This window comes from Symphodus melops (assembly GCF_947650265.1).
Source record: "Symphodus melops genome assembly, chromosome: 12".
NCBI classification, from domain to species: domain Eukaryota; kingdom Metazoa; phylum Chordata; class Actinopteri; order Labriformes; family Labridae; genus Symphodus; species Symphodus melops.
Genome location: NC_136702.1, coordinates 7,633,198 through 7,648,564, shown reverse-complemented (window position 1 = coordinate 7,648,564; position 15,367 = coordinate 7,633,198). Strand labels below are relative to the sequence as shown.

General features: G+C 39.9%; 1 protein-coding gene across 1 annotated transcript; it reads left to right on the top strand.

Annotated features, from left to right (window-relative positions):
- Positions 1 to 4,652: 4,652 nt before the first annotated feature.
- On the top strand, positions 4,653 to 14,964 carry sik1 (salt-inducible kinase 1). Its single transcript, XM_079357123.1, has 14 exons — positions 4,653 to 4,932; positions 5,690 to 5,891; positions 6,012 to 6,128; positions 8,870 to 8,933; positions 9,050 to 9,211; positions 9,731 to 9,855; positions 9,950 to 10,073; positions 10,174 to 10,394; positions 10,725 to 10,874; positions 10,980 to 11,090; positions 11,201 to 11,426; positions 11,511 to 11,765; positions 11,907 to 12,096; positions 12,248 to 14,964. Exons 2-14 carry the CDS (start codon positions 5,739 to 5,741, stop codon positions 12,750 to 12,752), a joined length of 2,403 nt encoding a protein of 800 aa, XP_079213249.1. The 5' UTR covers positions 4,653 to 4,932; positions 5,690 to 5,738; the 3' UTR covers positions 12,753 to 14,964.
- Positions 14,965 to 15,367: the final 403 nt, after the last annotated feature.

Here is a 15,367-nt window from a genome sequence, read left to right as displayed (position 1 = left end):
TTTTTGAGTGTAAGTAAGTAAGTACGGTAAGTAAGTAAGTAAAGTTTTATTTATATAGCACTTTTTAAAACAGCATGTTACAAAGTGCTTAACACAACATGAATATAACAAAAGTTTCAACATGTACAGTAACAAACTTTCATAGTCAGACAAAAGCATCTGTACACATGCACGCCCACACACATACAGACATACACACAGTGTAGTGTAGTTTGACAGTCTAAGAAAGAAGCAAGATATTTTTTGTGTGATTTTTTATGACAAAGTGAAAGTGGAGCATGTTAAAAGCCAACTTATTATTGTAAAAAAAACAAAAAAAAACCTAATAACTGAAAAAAGTTGAGCTGGAGCTGAGGTGGGCCTCAAACCTTCTGAAATAAGCACAACTTGCACACCCGTTGGTCAGATGAGAGGTACGCCTTATTGAAAAGTGATTTAGTCTGCAATAATTAGTTTTTTTGCATTATACTTTAGCCTATGTACACAGTAAATACTTTGAGGAAAGCAGATGCAAAAACTAAACAAGAAGTTAGTCAGCTTAGCAAAAACCTTTTAAAACAGTGGGAAATAGCAAGCTTGGCCCAACCTCTGCCTGCAGGCTACTCTGAATCTTACATAATTAAGCTTTTATTCAATTTATCATATTTATTCAAGCCTTGAGGCAAAACTGGACTTGTGCTGCTGAAAAGCATTTAATCTTTCAGTTAATTACCATCATTTCTTGTTTATCTGGTAAATCAGATAAAGACACATCTCTGTGTGAAAGAAAGTATGTAAAGCCCTTTTTGTTTAAGGATGGCCGCTGCTGGACCTCCTCGATGAAAGCCTGACGCATTAGCTCACGAGGACAGCGCAGGCTCACCAAAGTCAACAAGCATAGTTAGACCAGTGTTAATTTTAAGAAGAGGGGTACTCCTGTCCTCTACAAGACACATTAACACCAAATGATCAGACAAAGGATCTGTTCATAAAGGAGCAAAACAAAGGGCTAAATGAAGGTCAGCCTGTGCAACGTCAACCCCAGATACAGTATGGTCTCAGAGAACCAAAGTTTAATAAGTTAAAAAAGCATGTTATGCTCACAATCTATGTGAGTTAGTTCTCAGAGCTATTAGCATAGCTTTTCGCATTACCTTTTAAACAGATCCCTGTATTTTTTGCACTTGTACCACATGGACATTTCATATAATGTTTTTGACAAGACAAAGTGGTGTTGAGAAGGTGAGAGCACACAGTATCACACGGTGAGACATATACTTAGAGGTTTTGCATGGGACAGTTCAAATGAAAAGTTTGTATAGTTATTTTAAACATAAGAAACAATAGAATAGGTAAAAGCAACGATGCAGCTAAAAAGACTTTGATTTGGAGCCACAGAATGTGCTTTGTTAATGAAAGAGTCAATAGTTTATCCATTCAATTTTTTTTTCTCCCAAAATACAGGGATTCAACTTGTTTTGTAGACACAAATCTCCCCATTAAATTATTTTCTGCCTTATTGTGATCCAGACCTTCAAATCCAGAAACATCTTAATAAGTAATTTCTTAAAAGAGCAGCCAGGGTACATTTCAATCTGGTAGAAAGACATCATTTCTTGAGACTAAACGAACAGAAGTGATTGTTTGATCTCCACTTTGTATAAGCAACTGTCATTGTCTTTAAGCCCTGTGCATTCCTTCAATATACATTTTAACTTGAAAAACAGGAAAAACAGGGGACATAATACCTCAGCATGTTTAGTTATGCTAACAGCATGTCCACTGTGACGATGTGACTCAGTACATCCTGTCAAACAGAGTGTACCACAGGATGTCATTAGTCATACTTTTCACAATTCAACCGTGAGATTTAGGGAATCTAATACCTGCTACAAGAAGCCGTCATTTCCTCTGCTGTGACCTTTGTGCAGCCACGTGTGACAAAAGGGCAGCATAAGAACATAAAAAAAAAAAACAGTTGTGACTTTTTCTTTGTGGTTGCAAACTGAACGTGCAGTGAAACGTGCCTGATAAGTCACCTGCTTTGAGTAAACAGAATTACTCTTGAAGACAAAACAGTCGCTGTTTGCATTTCTTAATTCTGCACAACAGATAAGAATTAGACATTTTTCTTTTCATCATACAAAATAACTTTTGAACCTTTGTAGCCTCAATGTTTGTTGTCACAACACGATGTCAGCAGTTGAAACATGCACATACAACTGTGTGTACTGTGTTCACTGGCTGCTACCTTCAGCTATACAACACAATGTGTCTGTGTAAAACAGAACGTGATAGAGAGCAGTTCGTAGGAATAGGAATACTCAGGAAGTCTTTTTCAGTTATAAGAAAATTTTCCTTTGAGGGAAACATTAATAAGGTGAGGTTTGATGTGATTTGGCTCACATTCAACATGTTTCTCAACTCTGACACTGATTAATTTCCAAGTCTTTGGAAATAAAACAAAACGACCTCACAGATGACGGTTAATTAACACAAAGACAACCCCACTAGATCTAATGATACGCCCTCTCCCAACAAAACATCTTTAAATTGAAGGAAGGTTGTTGTCAAGAGGACTAAACATTTATCACTACAGTGAAATGTATTATTCAAGAACTGTCATTAAGCAGAAATGAGGAATTTTCACTTTGTACTTCATTCAGATTTGATCTTCTTATTTATCCCTCTAATAGTTTCTACAAAATCAAAGATGACCTACATTTTCTTTGTGTAAAATCCTAATTATCTCAGGATCATTAATGATAGGCTACATTTTTTAGTCACTATATGTCTATGAAGACATAAGATGGAAGTGGAGAAGAATAATTAAGCTGCTGAAGTTGTAGGTAATTGAAAACATGTTACTTGGAACCAAACCTAGACAATGTAATACTGTAACTGAATTGAGAGTGAGAGAGAGAGAGAGAGAGAGAGAGAGAGAGAGAGATTGTTCACATTATATATTAAAATATTTGACATATTTCTTCTTTGTAGGAGTAATTATTACTATATACTAATGTTGTTTATTACTTTGATACGATGATTCTTCTTTTTATTTGATGCTTTGGCAACATTGTTATTGTCACATGTATGGAAATAAATCTTTATGAATTAAATTTTATTAATAAAAGGCGAGAAAAAAATATTACGGGGTAAAACATGTGATGGCATTTACATAGTCTCACATTAAATCTAAAAGTTATTTTTACTTAAAATAAATAAATATATGCAACAAAAAAAAACCCAGAGTCTGGATTAGATAGGGTAGCCCATGCTTATTTATCTTGAAAAGTTGTCACTCATCATGCTCATAGAAACTGACTCAGTTTACATAACTGAGTCTGCTTGCCTACACTCAGGAAATAACAACAAAGGCAACATGCAAGTTGGGCAGATATTCAAATGGCACAAGGGACATTTGGTTATAAAAACAGTTGCATGAGAGGCAGAGTGGGTTGTGTGGTTTTGTTGTAAGTGTGCATCAAAATATTGCATGACCTTTCGGCTGGGACTTTTTGCATGCAGTTTGCATTCCTTTAACATTTCAGACAGTGGGAGGGTACGATCTGTCTCCCTTCTGAGGCTGGGGTTTGGTATTTACTCTCACCCGCAAAGATTTTTATTCTATGCACACTTTGACATATAGCCTAACAGTGTCTCTGAAACATGTTGCAGAAGTTATATTTTGTTCTTTTCATGGTCTCTGCGAAACATCTCGCAGGCGTAATATTTCCAGCATAATTTTATTGAGACATTGAACAAGATAGACAAAATAAAACCAAACAAGTAAGATAACTTAGTCTATTGGCAACATGACAACTCCAGAGAAAAACCCTTAAGGTGTCAGGCTGCATTCTGGGAGAAGAAAAAGAGGTAGAAAGCCCTCACAGCAGTTCTGCATTTCTAAAAATCAGAATCATAAAGCCCTTGTTTGGATTCATCGGCTACTTTTTCTTTTTTGACACTGAACAGTGTCAAAGTGCAAGTGCACAATGCAAGTTACTGTTTTGCAATGCTTTTTTATATTGTCATCAAATCTTTTTACTGTAACCTCTCACATGCTGCACCACTTTTATTCCTCACTCACATAATCACTTTGGGTCAATTTAAATATAGCCCAAATATTTTTTTTAATTTTTTTTTTCAATCAGGCACTAAAAAGCAATATCATTTAAACTGCAATAGGTTATATGGAAAGGGATAAATAAATTGTAGGCTATTAAAGGTAGTTTTTTTTTAAACCGTACATACTGTACATTTATTTGAGCAACTTATAATTTACATAACTGTTCACATATAATACAATAAAAAGAGCAGAATAGCCTTTAAAAGGAAACGAAACAATCTAACTTGTTTATTAAAAGTAGCTTCCTGTTTCTCTTTCTTCTTCTGCGCGCAACACAGGCTGTCGAGTGAGACAGAGCGCGAGGCTACCCGCGAGCAACAGCCCGACTGAGGGAAACATCACGTGGTGACACATCTCCACGACTGACGTCACCCACCCCATCTCCAAGCAACCCCTCCATCAGCACTCACGTCACCGTGCGCCCGAGCCGCGCGGTTGCCCGGCAACCCGTGCCTTGCGCTCGGGTCCGGCCTTGCCTTGCACCCAGCTCGGAGCTCTGACGTGGGTGTGACGTTAATAAGGTAGGTATCAATTTGTTATGGTGGTTGAGGGAGGGAGGGAATAGAGGAGGAGTTTCCCCCTGCCGAAACCCTGCTCTGCATTCCGGTGGAGCGCACAAGCACTCACCGGCCGCAGTCTAGTCCCGGGCCTGGACACTTGTTCTGTTACCTCAAAAGTAAAGACGGGTGGAAAAAGTTTCTTTTTTTTTTGTACCGTTTCTTGACTGTGTTGTTGTTTTCTTCGCTCTGATTGTGGAATGGTTTACTTTTCCAGTGAGAGCTTTCTAAACTGTGAGAGAAGGTGGTTTTATTTCGCTCTTTAAGGTAAGACGACAGATTTCTCTCCACTTGACTTGCAATATATCCTTCATATTTCATGTATATGATCATTATTATCATGTTCATGCTTTTCCAGTGTTAGCTTTTACTTTCTATTTACTGTTTTAATTAGCCTGGTAGTCGAAAGGTATCTGCATTTGGTAATTGGGTTTCGACAATAGCGTTTAGAAAACGTAGCCCAGCACTTTAAAGCTTATTGGAAACAATGCGTATTTAGATACTAAGAAATACTAGAACATCATGAAGCTTAATAAACAATAACTCTCCAATCACTCCACTTCAGGTTATTGAGCCAAACGTTACTTTTCTCTGATTTACCCCCCACTGAACTCATCTGCCAATCTCTACAATGTTTTTTTTTTCTCACACTGTTGTACCTTTGCAGATAGAATGTGTTCAGATCATTTACTTTAGTAAATGTGAAAATAGTCATAACTAGTGAAAGCCAGTCACACAAATTGTTCCTATGTTACATTTAATAACCACAAGTAAAAGTGTGTTTTATCTTATAAAGTACAGTGTTTTATTAAAATGCACTGTGACTGTATTATTCCTGCTCTTAAATATTATAACCTTTTGTTGTAATTTGTAATGGCTAACAACATACCGTTCTTCAGCCTACTGTTTACATTTTCTTAGGATAAATTGGATATATTTTTTTGCCACATGAATGAAATTTGTCTATCATCTAAGATTTGGTGAAATTAAAACATTGAATTCATCAGAATTATTTGCTCATCAGGTACCTGCCCTAAGTTTCCCAGAGTGTTAATCCAGACTGTTGGTGCACCATGGTGATCATGACAGAGAACAGTCAGACGGCTCAGCCTAGCGCTTCCCAAGGAAGGCCTCTGCAAGTCGGCTTCTATGAGATCATCCGCACCCTGGGGAAGGGCAACTTTGCGGTGGTGAAACTGGCCAAACATAAAGTCACCAAAACACAGGTGAGCAACTCCTCTCTATATTATGTGACTACATAGATGTAAGGGAAAAAAAGTAAAAAGATGTAATTTCTCTGTTATGATCCTTTTTTTTAAATGTGCAATTGGCCATTTGTGTTCCAGGTGGCCATTAAGATTATCGACAAGACCAGACTGAATCCTTCCAACCTGGAGAAAATTTACAGAGAAGTGCAGATTATGAAGCTGTTAAACCACCCTCACATCATCAAGCTTTACCAGGTGTGTGTGTGTGTGTGTGTTATTTGTTATCTCTCTGCAGTGTTGCTATTGGCCATGCATGACATGTTTGTATGTGTGCAGGATAGTGTGTGTGCAGCCATGTGTTATTCAACCTGTGAAGTAGTAGCTCTGTGTGCAGGGAGCCTGAGTGCAAACAAGAACCTAAGAGTAAAATGTGCAATGTATAACTTGTGCAATACGGGACACATATTTGCCCTTTAAAAACAATGTCGTGGTGCAAGGGCATGGTGTCCCATTGTTGTTGACATGTGGCTGCAGCAGTATCATTATGTGTGGAAAAAAAAATCGGCATTTGGTATTTAAATAGTTAGTATCGGCTTGTGGTGAGCTGCTGGCACTCGGGGCACGTTGAATCATAAGTACAGAACAACAGCATTAGCGCAATCCCTTCGACCTCCCTCTGTGTGTGTCTGCATGTGTGACAAGGATTGGTACCAGTCAGTGCTGGGACAAATGCATATCTAGTATGTTTTAAGAAATATTTGTAGAAGTGGTTGCAGAGAAATGGGAAGCAGGAGACAGTTGAGGTGAAAGATGTCCACATGTCTGAACGTTAAGCCTGATTAGCTTCTGTTAAAGCCAAGTGCAATGTGTCTGAGCGTCACGTGAAGGAAACCCCACAAGGCACTGCCTTACTCCTAATCAAGTAGAAGACTTAGCAGAAAGAATCGGCTTTCTTCTCAGCCGGCCTTTAGAGTGCTGTTGCACGAGTCTGGCAACAAACACACACACCCACACAAAAACAAACACTGTTTTTTTGTTTTGTTTACAGTGACCTTTTTGTTCTGTTATTTTAACAGTTTTGAATTTGAAGTGATGACTTCAACAGTAGAAAAAAACGAATCAATGTATTATAAAATGATTTTTAGTAGCAGCAATGTCATTATGCATGCTCTGTTATGACGCTTTAATTTGGACTAGCGTTTCATAATATGCCTGTGTGTGAAATCCTTGTTTAAAATTTTTGCATTTAAATGTATTAAGAAATTAGATTGCGTAAACTTAACGCAGTAGATATATTTAGGTATTAAAATCTTGATATTGATTAATACTACAACATATTATTCCAGACCTAATGTGAATGGAAAAGCACACATTTCCCTATTGTTTTATACATTGAGTAGTTATTCCACCAAACAGAACATCAAATTACGGTTAACCCGATTTAAAAACAAAAAAAGAAATACAGAGGATATACAGTAATATCTAATGCTCAACATAACGGATACAATTAATTGCTGATGTTATTGTAATTGCATCTGGTGTAAATCCCAAACGCTTTTTGCTATTTGCTATCAAAGACGTAAGATCTCACAGTCTCAGTCGCATCCTGCTTCATTTGACATGAAAAGGTTTAAGTGGATTTCATGTTTTCTTCATCTTGTGAATCGGAGGTTATTTGAGGTAAAACTAGTCAGGTGATTGTTACTCAATGATGTATGGCCTTCATGCTCCTCTCCTCTGTATAAAGGGAAGTCGGTGGCATAAGACCATCTTGTGATTCAAAGGAAATGTCCTGCGACCTCCTGCCTGATGAATCATATGCTGCTTTCATTCATGAGAGCAAAATGTTTTTTTCGAGCCGAGGATCATCGTGTTCTCTTTGACCTTGCATCAATCACTCTCTTATCCATCTTAAATCCTGCTCTCCCCCTGGTGTGGCAGAAAGCATAACATCTTTTTATCTTGCTTCAAGACAAAGATCCCAAAATACCTGAGGTTTCAATATTTCAGGCTTATTTGTGGGAAATGAGATATCCAAAAAAATGTACTTGCTTTAAAGGTGCAACAATGAAAACGCGGAGTCTTGGCTTTAAATATTTCACTTAGTATAGTTCAGCTATAACATCCTACATCCTACATCAACACATTGAAAAATATTTGGATGTGAACCTGCTGTGAAGGTTCGAGGGTCCTTGATGTACCGTGTCTGTTCTTCAGAGCAGTGACGTCAGCTGCACCTCAAGGTGACAGAGCACCCAGGGAGCTGCCCTATCTCACAGATTAGCTTGGAGGCATTTGTGCATTGAATCACCTCTTGCTTGGTTTGTCCAAAGAGGAAAAAAAGAACAGAAAAACTCGGAACAGATCAGTGGAATTTAATGACATTTAAAATAAACAATAGCCTCAGCCACACACGGCTTTGTCATGAGAAGAAAGTTGTTTTTTTGTGCCGCCTTTGAGCTCATCCGACCTGTCCTGAAGGCTTTCCTGGGAAAATTCGTGCCTTTTATGAGCTCCAGGAAATGACTGGGAATTGCGTATTTCAGGCCTGCATTGTGACAGAGCGCTGAGTGGTTGCACAAGGCGGGACCCATGTGAACAGCTCGTGTGAATCAGGCTCTCTGTTTCTTAGAAATAATGAGATAGGAGAAGCTTGAAATTCAACTCGAGTATCCATTTCCAAGTAGTGCTAGCATTAGGGAAAACTTTCCAACCATTTAATGTCAGTTTGTCTGCAGGCAAATGTTTTTATGTCTCTGCTTTCTTGGTTTCTTTTAACGTGTATGATTGGGTTTTAAAACATCTCATGGAAAGACAGGGTGTTGATGCTTTGTGAGTATGGAAAACAAAAGTATATGGAGAAGTTTTGAGAAGGGGGTTTTTGTGGGCAGAACATGTCCAGTACTCAAAGATGTTTGGAGAGAAGGATTTACTCTGTCATCAACATCTGCTTATGACCCAGTGGTTAAACTTTTGTACCTTCTCTTTTCTCTTAGGTCATGGAAACCAAAGACATGCTGTACATTGTGACAGAGTACGCCAAGAATGGAGAAATGTTTGGTGAGTTTATTGTTTTCCTCTTTGAACTTAACTGTTGTTGTTATGTAACACTCGGATTGGTAGATGACCTTTACATTTCAGTCTTAAATGGAACTAAAATGATCCTCTCTCTCCAGACCACTTGACCTCGAATGGCCGTATGAGTGAAGACGAGGCACGAAAGAAATTCTGGCAGATTCTAACCGCTGTGGACTACTGCCACCGACACCACATTGTTCACCGTGACCTAAAAACTGAGAACCTGTTGCTGGATGCTAATATGAATATCAAACTGGCTGGTAGGTCTTCCATCTCATTTTTTTTTTTACTGTTATCATGGTTACTGTTTGTTCTGGCAGGCAGAAGTAAGAGTTTTTTTTCTTTAATTAGAAACCAATGTTTCAAGCCTGATACACTCTGTCTGTATTTATGCTCAGCTGAAGAAAGTATTCGCAGCTTTGGGAAACAGCATTCTAATTAAATCCTTTTGCTGCAGCTTCTGTGCTAATGAAGTGAGAATAATTCAATCATATTACAAAGCTCATATTGACCAGAGGAAATCCCTTCAGTGCACAAACACACTCTGCTGCATGAAGATGTTATATAGCCTCCATGTCAGATCACAAGACAACTTGTCTTTTATGGATGCTGATGTGATCTGATCTTTGAATTCCTCTGAAAATCGTGAAGACTAACTTCATCAGACGCCACATTGAACCGAAGGCAGAACATGTACATTCCAGCTACCCATGTTTAAATAACGAGAAAGCAAACATTGCATTGTTGGAACTCATGTCTTTCTTGCCTGTTTACTGCAGACTTTGGGTTTGGAAACTTCTACAAAGCTGGGGATCCTCTGTCGACGTGGTGCGGCAGCCCGCCTTATGCTGCCCCTGAAGTGTTTGAGGGGAAAGAGTACGAGGGGCCTCAGCTGGACATTTGGGTAAGCTTAAACAGGAAATATAGACCTAAATGCTCAGTCAAGCATTAATGTTTTCCTCAGGCTAATGTTCTCCTTTCTGCTCTTTATTTTGCAGAGTCTCGGAGTTGTGCTTTATGTTCTTGTTTGTGGCTCTCTTCCATTTGACGGACACAGCCTTCCTGTTCTCAGACAGAGAGTCACTGAGGGACGATTTAGAATCCCCTTCTTTATGTCCCAAGGTATAAAAACAACAAATTAAGACATTTCTGTTCACAACCAATTATTTACATTTTCAAAGAACACTAAATCATAAACTCAATCCTTGATTCTTTCCTCTAGACTGTGAAAACCTGATCCGTAAGATGCTTGTGGTGGACCCAGCCAGGAGGATCAGTGTGGCCCAGATCAAGCAGCACCGCTGGATGTTGGCTGACCCGACAGCCGCCAACCAGACCCTCAGCCATTCCCTGACAGACTACAATTCGAACCTGGGGGACTACAGTGAACCTGTGCTGGGCATCATGAACACACTTGGCATCGATCGCCAGAGGACTATTGAGGTGACCGAACAGGGCGTTTTATAAAACTTGTTCTACGCTACTTTTTAATTTTGGAGAAATATGGTAAAAGTTCCCAGTTTCAGTGTCAGGAAGCTGTTTGCTAAAGATGAGGCTATAAGACAGATATTCATGAAATGTTACTTTTGATTGTTTGAAGTGGCAGCAAGGTTAATCTCAAAAGTTATGTCTGGCTTTAATTAAAACAAAAAGGAAAAGTGATGAGCTACAGAATGCTAAACAGATAAGATGAGACAAACATTAGCTGGTATTATGACTCATAGATGGTAAACAAAGCAGGACAAATTCCTAATACTCTGTATTCCTCCTCAGTCTCTGCAGAGCAGCAGCTATAATCACTTCTCTGCTATCTACTACCTGCTGCTGGAAAGAGTGAGAGAGCATCGTGCCCAGCAGCTGAGTCGTCAGTGTGGAACCTGGAGCCAGAGACCCAGGAGCACCTCAGACTCTACAGGCCCAGAGGTGAGTTCTCTAACTTGGTGTTAGGATCTTAAATCATACCTGATCTCCCTTCCTAATCCAACCATCGTGGAGTCTAAGATGCAGTGTGCTCTCCTTTTGTTTTAGGTGATTATGGAGGCCCCTGATAGCCTAACAACCACAGCATTTTCAGCTTCAGTCAAATGCGCTCCTCCAGTGTACTCAGAGAAGGAGTATGACCAATGTGGATTATTCCAGGTAAACACATTGTCTTAAAAGTATACTTATACTCACCTCCCTTCCTGCCAATGCATCCATTTTGTCTTCTGTCAATTAGACAGCTAACAGTGAGTCTACTTCTGTTTCAGCGGGTGGTGTTTCCAGTCGAGGCCAGCCTTAACAGACTGCTCTGGAATCGCTCCATTTCACCCAACAGCCTGCTGGAGACAAGCATCAGTGAGGAGGTGCGACCCAGAGACCTGGAGGAGGAGGAGGCAACTCAAAGTCTCGGCCCCCTGCTCCTTCCTACAACCACCTCCCGCAGACACACTCTGGCTGAGGTGTCAACCCGTTTCCACCAGTGCAACCCTCCATGTCAGTATGCCATTAAAGTACCACAGTCAATTGGCACTCTGTGAGATGTACAGTGTCTGATTCTTGCTTGTTCTGTTGCTGTAGGTATTGTGGTCAGCCCCTCAGATGGTGCCTCTTCTGACAGCTGCCTCAAATCCTCATCCAGTCCAGCTCCCATTTTGCAGACTACTATGGGTGATATATCAAAACTTCTGGCCTCTGGGGCTGAAGGTGGAGCTCTGCTACCTGTTGGAACACCTCTAGCCTTCTCCTCCCACCTCCTTCCACAGGCCCAGGGCAGCCTTCCAGCTGCTAGCTTCCAGGAGGGCCGCAGAGCCTCTGACACCTCCCTCACACAAGGTACTAATGCATGACTATGAAATAGAGCGGATTGAGTGTCACTTACAGTATCTGCTGTGATTTTTATTTTTTACACGTCTAGTATATATAATTATAGCATCAAAGGAGAGTTGTGTAACTCTTACCCATGCCTTTCCACAGGCCTCAAAGCTTTCCGCCAGCAGCTGAGGAAAAACACACGCACCAAAGGGCTTCTGGGATTAAATAAGATTAAGGGTCTGACAAGGCAAGCTGCTCCTCCACCATCCTGTAACCGTGGCAGTCGAGGGTCAATTGGTCCTGCCCTCTCCGAGCACCGCAGTATGCTGGTTGAGGTGCTGCACCAGCAAAGGTGAGGAACAATACTACTCAAAAGCAGTTTTTATTATGTAAGATGAAAATCAGATGATTTCTAATTTAGATAAGAGATTTGAAGGGGATAAGAAGTTTCACTTATAATTTACCAAAAAAAAAACTTTAACACATTTGTCCCTGATTTCCAGGATGCTACAAATCCAGCACCAGCCTCAGCCTCAAGTCCAAGCTACTCAGACAGGACCTACCCAGAATCCACTGCTCTTCCTGGCCCAGAACCAGTCGCCCTCTCCTCAACCTTCTACTGTATTTTCTTCCTCCTCCATGTTTGACACCCAGACCCCCACTGCTCTGCCTCCTCAACAAACTTCAGTAAATCTACAGCAAAGTCCCTGGCAACAAACCCTTGAGAACTCCTCCTCTTCCTCCTGCTGCTCCTCATCCTACTCATCTTGCTACTCCTCTTCCCTGTCCCCCGTGGCCTCCGCTGCTTACCTTCTTGAGGCTCGTCTGCACATCAGCCAGCAAACCCACCCCCATCCCAACGCCGGCATTCAACAGCAGCATCAGACAGCAACACAAGGCCCCTTCCCCATTGTTTCCAAACAAGCAGTGTGGAGCGCAGAGCCTGACATGCAGGAGTTATGTCTGGCTGCACAGAAGCAGCTCAGTAGCTGCGTGATGGTGAAATAAAATATCAGCCATCAAGCCGAGCGACTGACAAAGAGGCACACGGCAAAAATCAACACTGTACTTTGAGCTGCACAGAAAAGAGCAGATGAAAGAAAAAACAAGCAAATGCAAGAGACAGCTGTATTGAAACACATGCTGTACACATGTGAGAATGTGTCCACACGTGTATGTTGAATAAGCATTGGATATCACATAAGCTAAAGACTAAGCAATAACCAAACTCTGAACAAGGCATTGAAGCTGTTTCAGACTCCCAGAGAAGCAATAATAGGCTGAAGACTCTCATCCAGCTCCCTGATGGACTTCTCTTGAATGAGATGAGAGCTGACGTAAGCTGACACAACTGTGTCACATGTTTTTCTGCTGTATATGGCAACTTCTGTTTGTTTTTTTTATACTGGAAGGCTTCCTCTTCCTCATTCATTTTTTTTAGTCCCTCTTTGTGTAATTTCCTGTTCTTCATTTTTTCACTTGACTGGACATAAGACCAAAATCCCTTTTTTTTGTTCTTTATTCCCTTTTTTGTTCGCCTTTCTAAAGAGATATTTCTCTGTAGCAGTGCAATGAACACACAGAATAGTGCCCTAAGCTTACAAACACTCACTGAAGGAGTTGCTTTTGAGTTGTATAAAAAACTGTGATATATATTTTTTCTGTACAAGAATAGCATAGCTACGCAAATACTGCTTTACCTCATGCTGCAAAAAGACTGCTACATTACATCCAAATCAGCCAAACTAGAGGATAGTGTCTTGCTGATTGGACAGAGCACAACATGTACTTCAGTCAGCTTAGTAGCACTTTACATGTGCATACATGTAGAGTATACATGTGTCCTGCATTTGAGAAGAACCATTTTTAGATGCTTTTACTACCTCCTCAGGCAAGGAATTGGAATTTAGAAAAAAATCTACTGAGAACGTGTTGTCAGAATCATTTATCAGATGACAACTCTAATATGGGCAGAACAAAGACAGTGGGAACAGTGCAATATTTCACATTGAAATACAAATGAAAGGCTCTACATAGGATGATCAAATTGTACATGCATCAATGTCTGAGGTTTTTTCAATTACTTTTACTTTTTGTTTGCTCTGCTAGCTGACTATAATAGGTACAGCTTATGTAACGTCAACATGATACTGTAGAAAATGAGAGAAACGTTATTACAAAACGCTGTTTCTTCTCATAGAGTGCTTGTAGTTGTTAAACTGAAAATAATCATTTGGGTTTTACCAAAGAGAGAACAGCCTGACAGATGGGTGATCTATCACAGATACACTACTGACTTTTTCACTTCCAATGCTGTCTCAAAATGTAGCACGGTGGCTAGCCAACATTTTCACATAAACTACTTAGCTTTGCTGTGAGAAGACTTCTGCTACCACCACCAAAATCCTTGAGCTACATGTCGTTAATATCTCGTTATTTTACTATGAGGACCATGATGGTATTCATTTTTTGTAGTTTTCTAGAAAAGAACATAGCAATCCCATGGTGTGCTGTTGAGTCAGTTTCATGACATGTTACACAGCTGTGGTAGATGTGCAATACTGTAAGCATAGTTAGTTCTCTCATATCTTGTAGAAGAGCAGTGTTTTTCCAAACCCAGTTCAAAGTTGGAAACATACGGTGTTGATATTTCTATCCAACAATTTTTGGTTGGCTGCACTCACTACCAACACTTGTGCCTTTATCTGAACAAACCTGGGATCAGAGGACTCCATCACTGATTGCTTCACTGAAGAATGATGAATGGCTCGGTTACTCTCCTTTCACTTAGAAGCCCCTTTTGATATCTTTGATGATACCCTCGCTTCACTGAATCCGACCGTTGAAGTTGCTGTGGAAACAAGCAAGAATTGCACTTTATTCATACTTCTTATGAATCATTTTTTGTTTCTCATGACATAAAAAACACTAAGACTTGATGCAAATCTGTAAGGTGATCCATTTCGATAAACTTTGGATAAGAAGAATTTCATTTCAATTATGTTGTTCTGTTTGTGACAATGTGTGTGTATGTATTCTTGAACGTTGTAACTCCATAGAGTGTGTGTGTGTGTGTGTGTGTGTGTGTTTGGGGGGGGGGGGGGGGGGGGGTGTAGGAAGAGAAAAAGGAAGCAAAATGAAATGAGATATTGGTTGAAGAAATATTGTTTATTTCCTATGTGGCTATTTATTTAATAAATAAAGTTCACTTCCTAAACTGTATCTGTTGTTTTATCTTAAGTTGGATTGCTACGCTTCAAATACACTTTAAAAAATGGGATGAGGGGCTCTCCTTAGCTGCAACCACTGTTGCCAAATCACTGTTGAAAAATAAAACTAATGCAGAATTTAAAAAAACTGCAATTCCCAGTAATCTTGAGGCTTGCTGCATAAACCAAGGAATCCCTTTTGAGCCTATAGTTTTAAAATTCCCATTTTATCTAAGGAATGAAACGTGCAAAACATGTTTTTGGTCTCCAAAGCAAATTTCTTTATTAGTAAAAACAGTACCAGGGATTATTGTTGGCATAATTAGGGGTGTGACTGTGTTTACTAACAGGTACAGTTGGTGCATTGTGTAAGTGCACCAACTCTGCCTGTTTCTAAATTGACAGAAACTTAGG

Bases quoted from the DNA above. Each gene is read 5' to 3' on its own strand.
- sik1 (XM_079357123.1), top strand. From the start codon at position 5,739: ATGGTGATCATGACAGAGAACAGTCAGACGGCTCAGCCTAGCGCTTCC. The intron at 6,129-8,869 runs GTGTGTGTGTGT...CTTTTCTCTTAG, and splicing joins ACATCATCAAGCTTTACCAG to GTCATGGAAACCAAAGACAT. The intron at 9,212-9,730 runs GTAGGTCTTCCA...TGTTTACTGCAG, and splicing joins TATGAATATCAAACTGGCTG to ACTTTGGGTTTGGAAACTTC.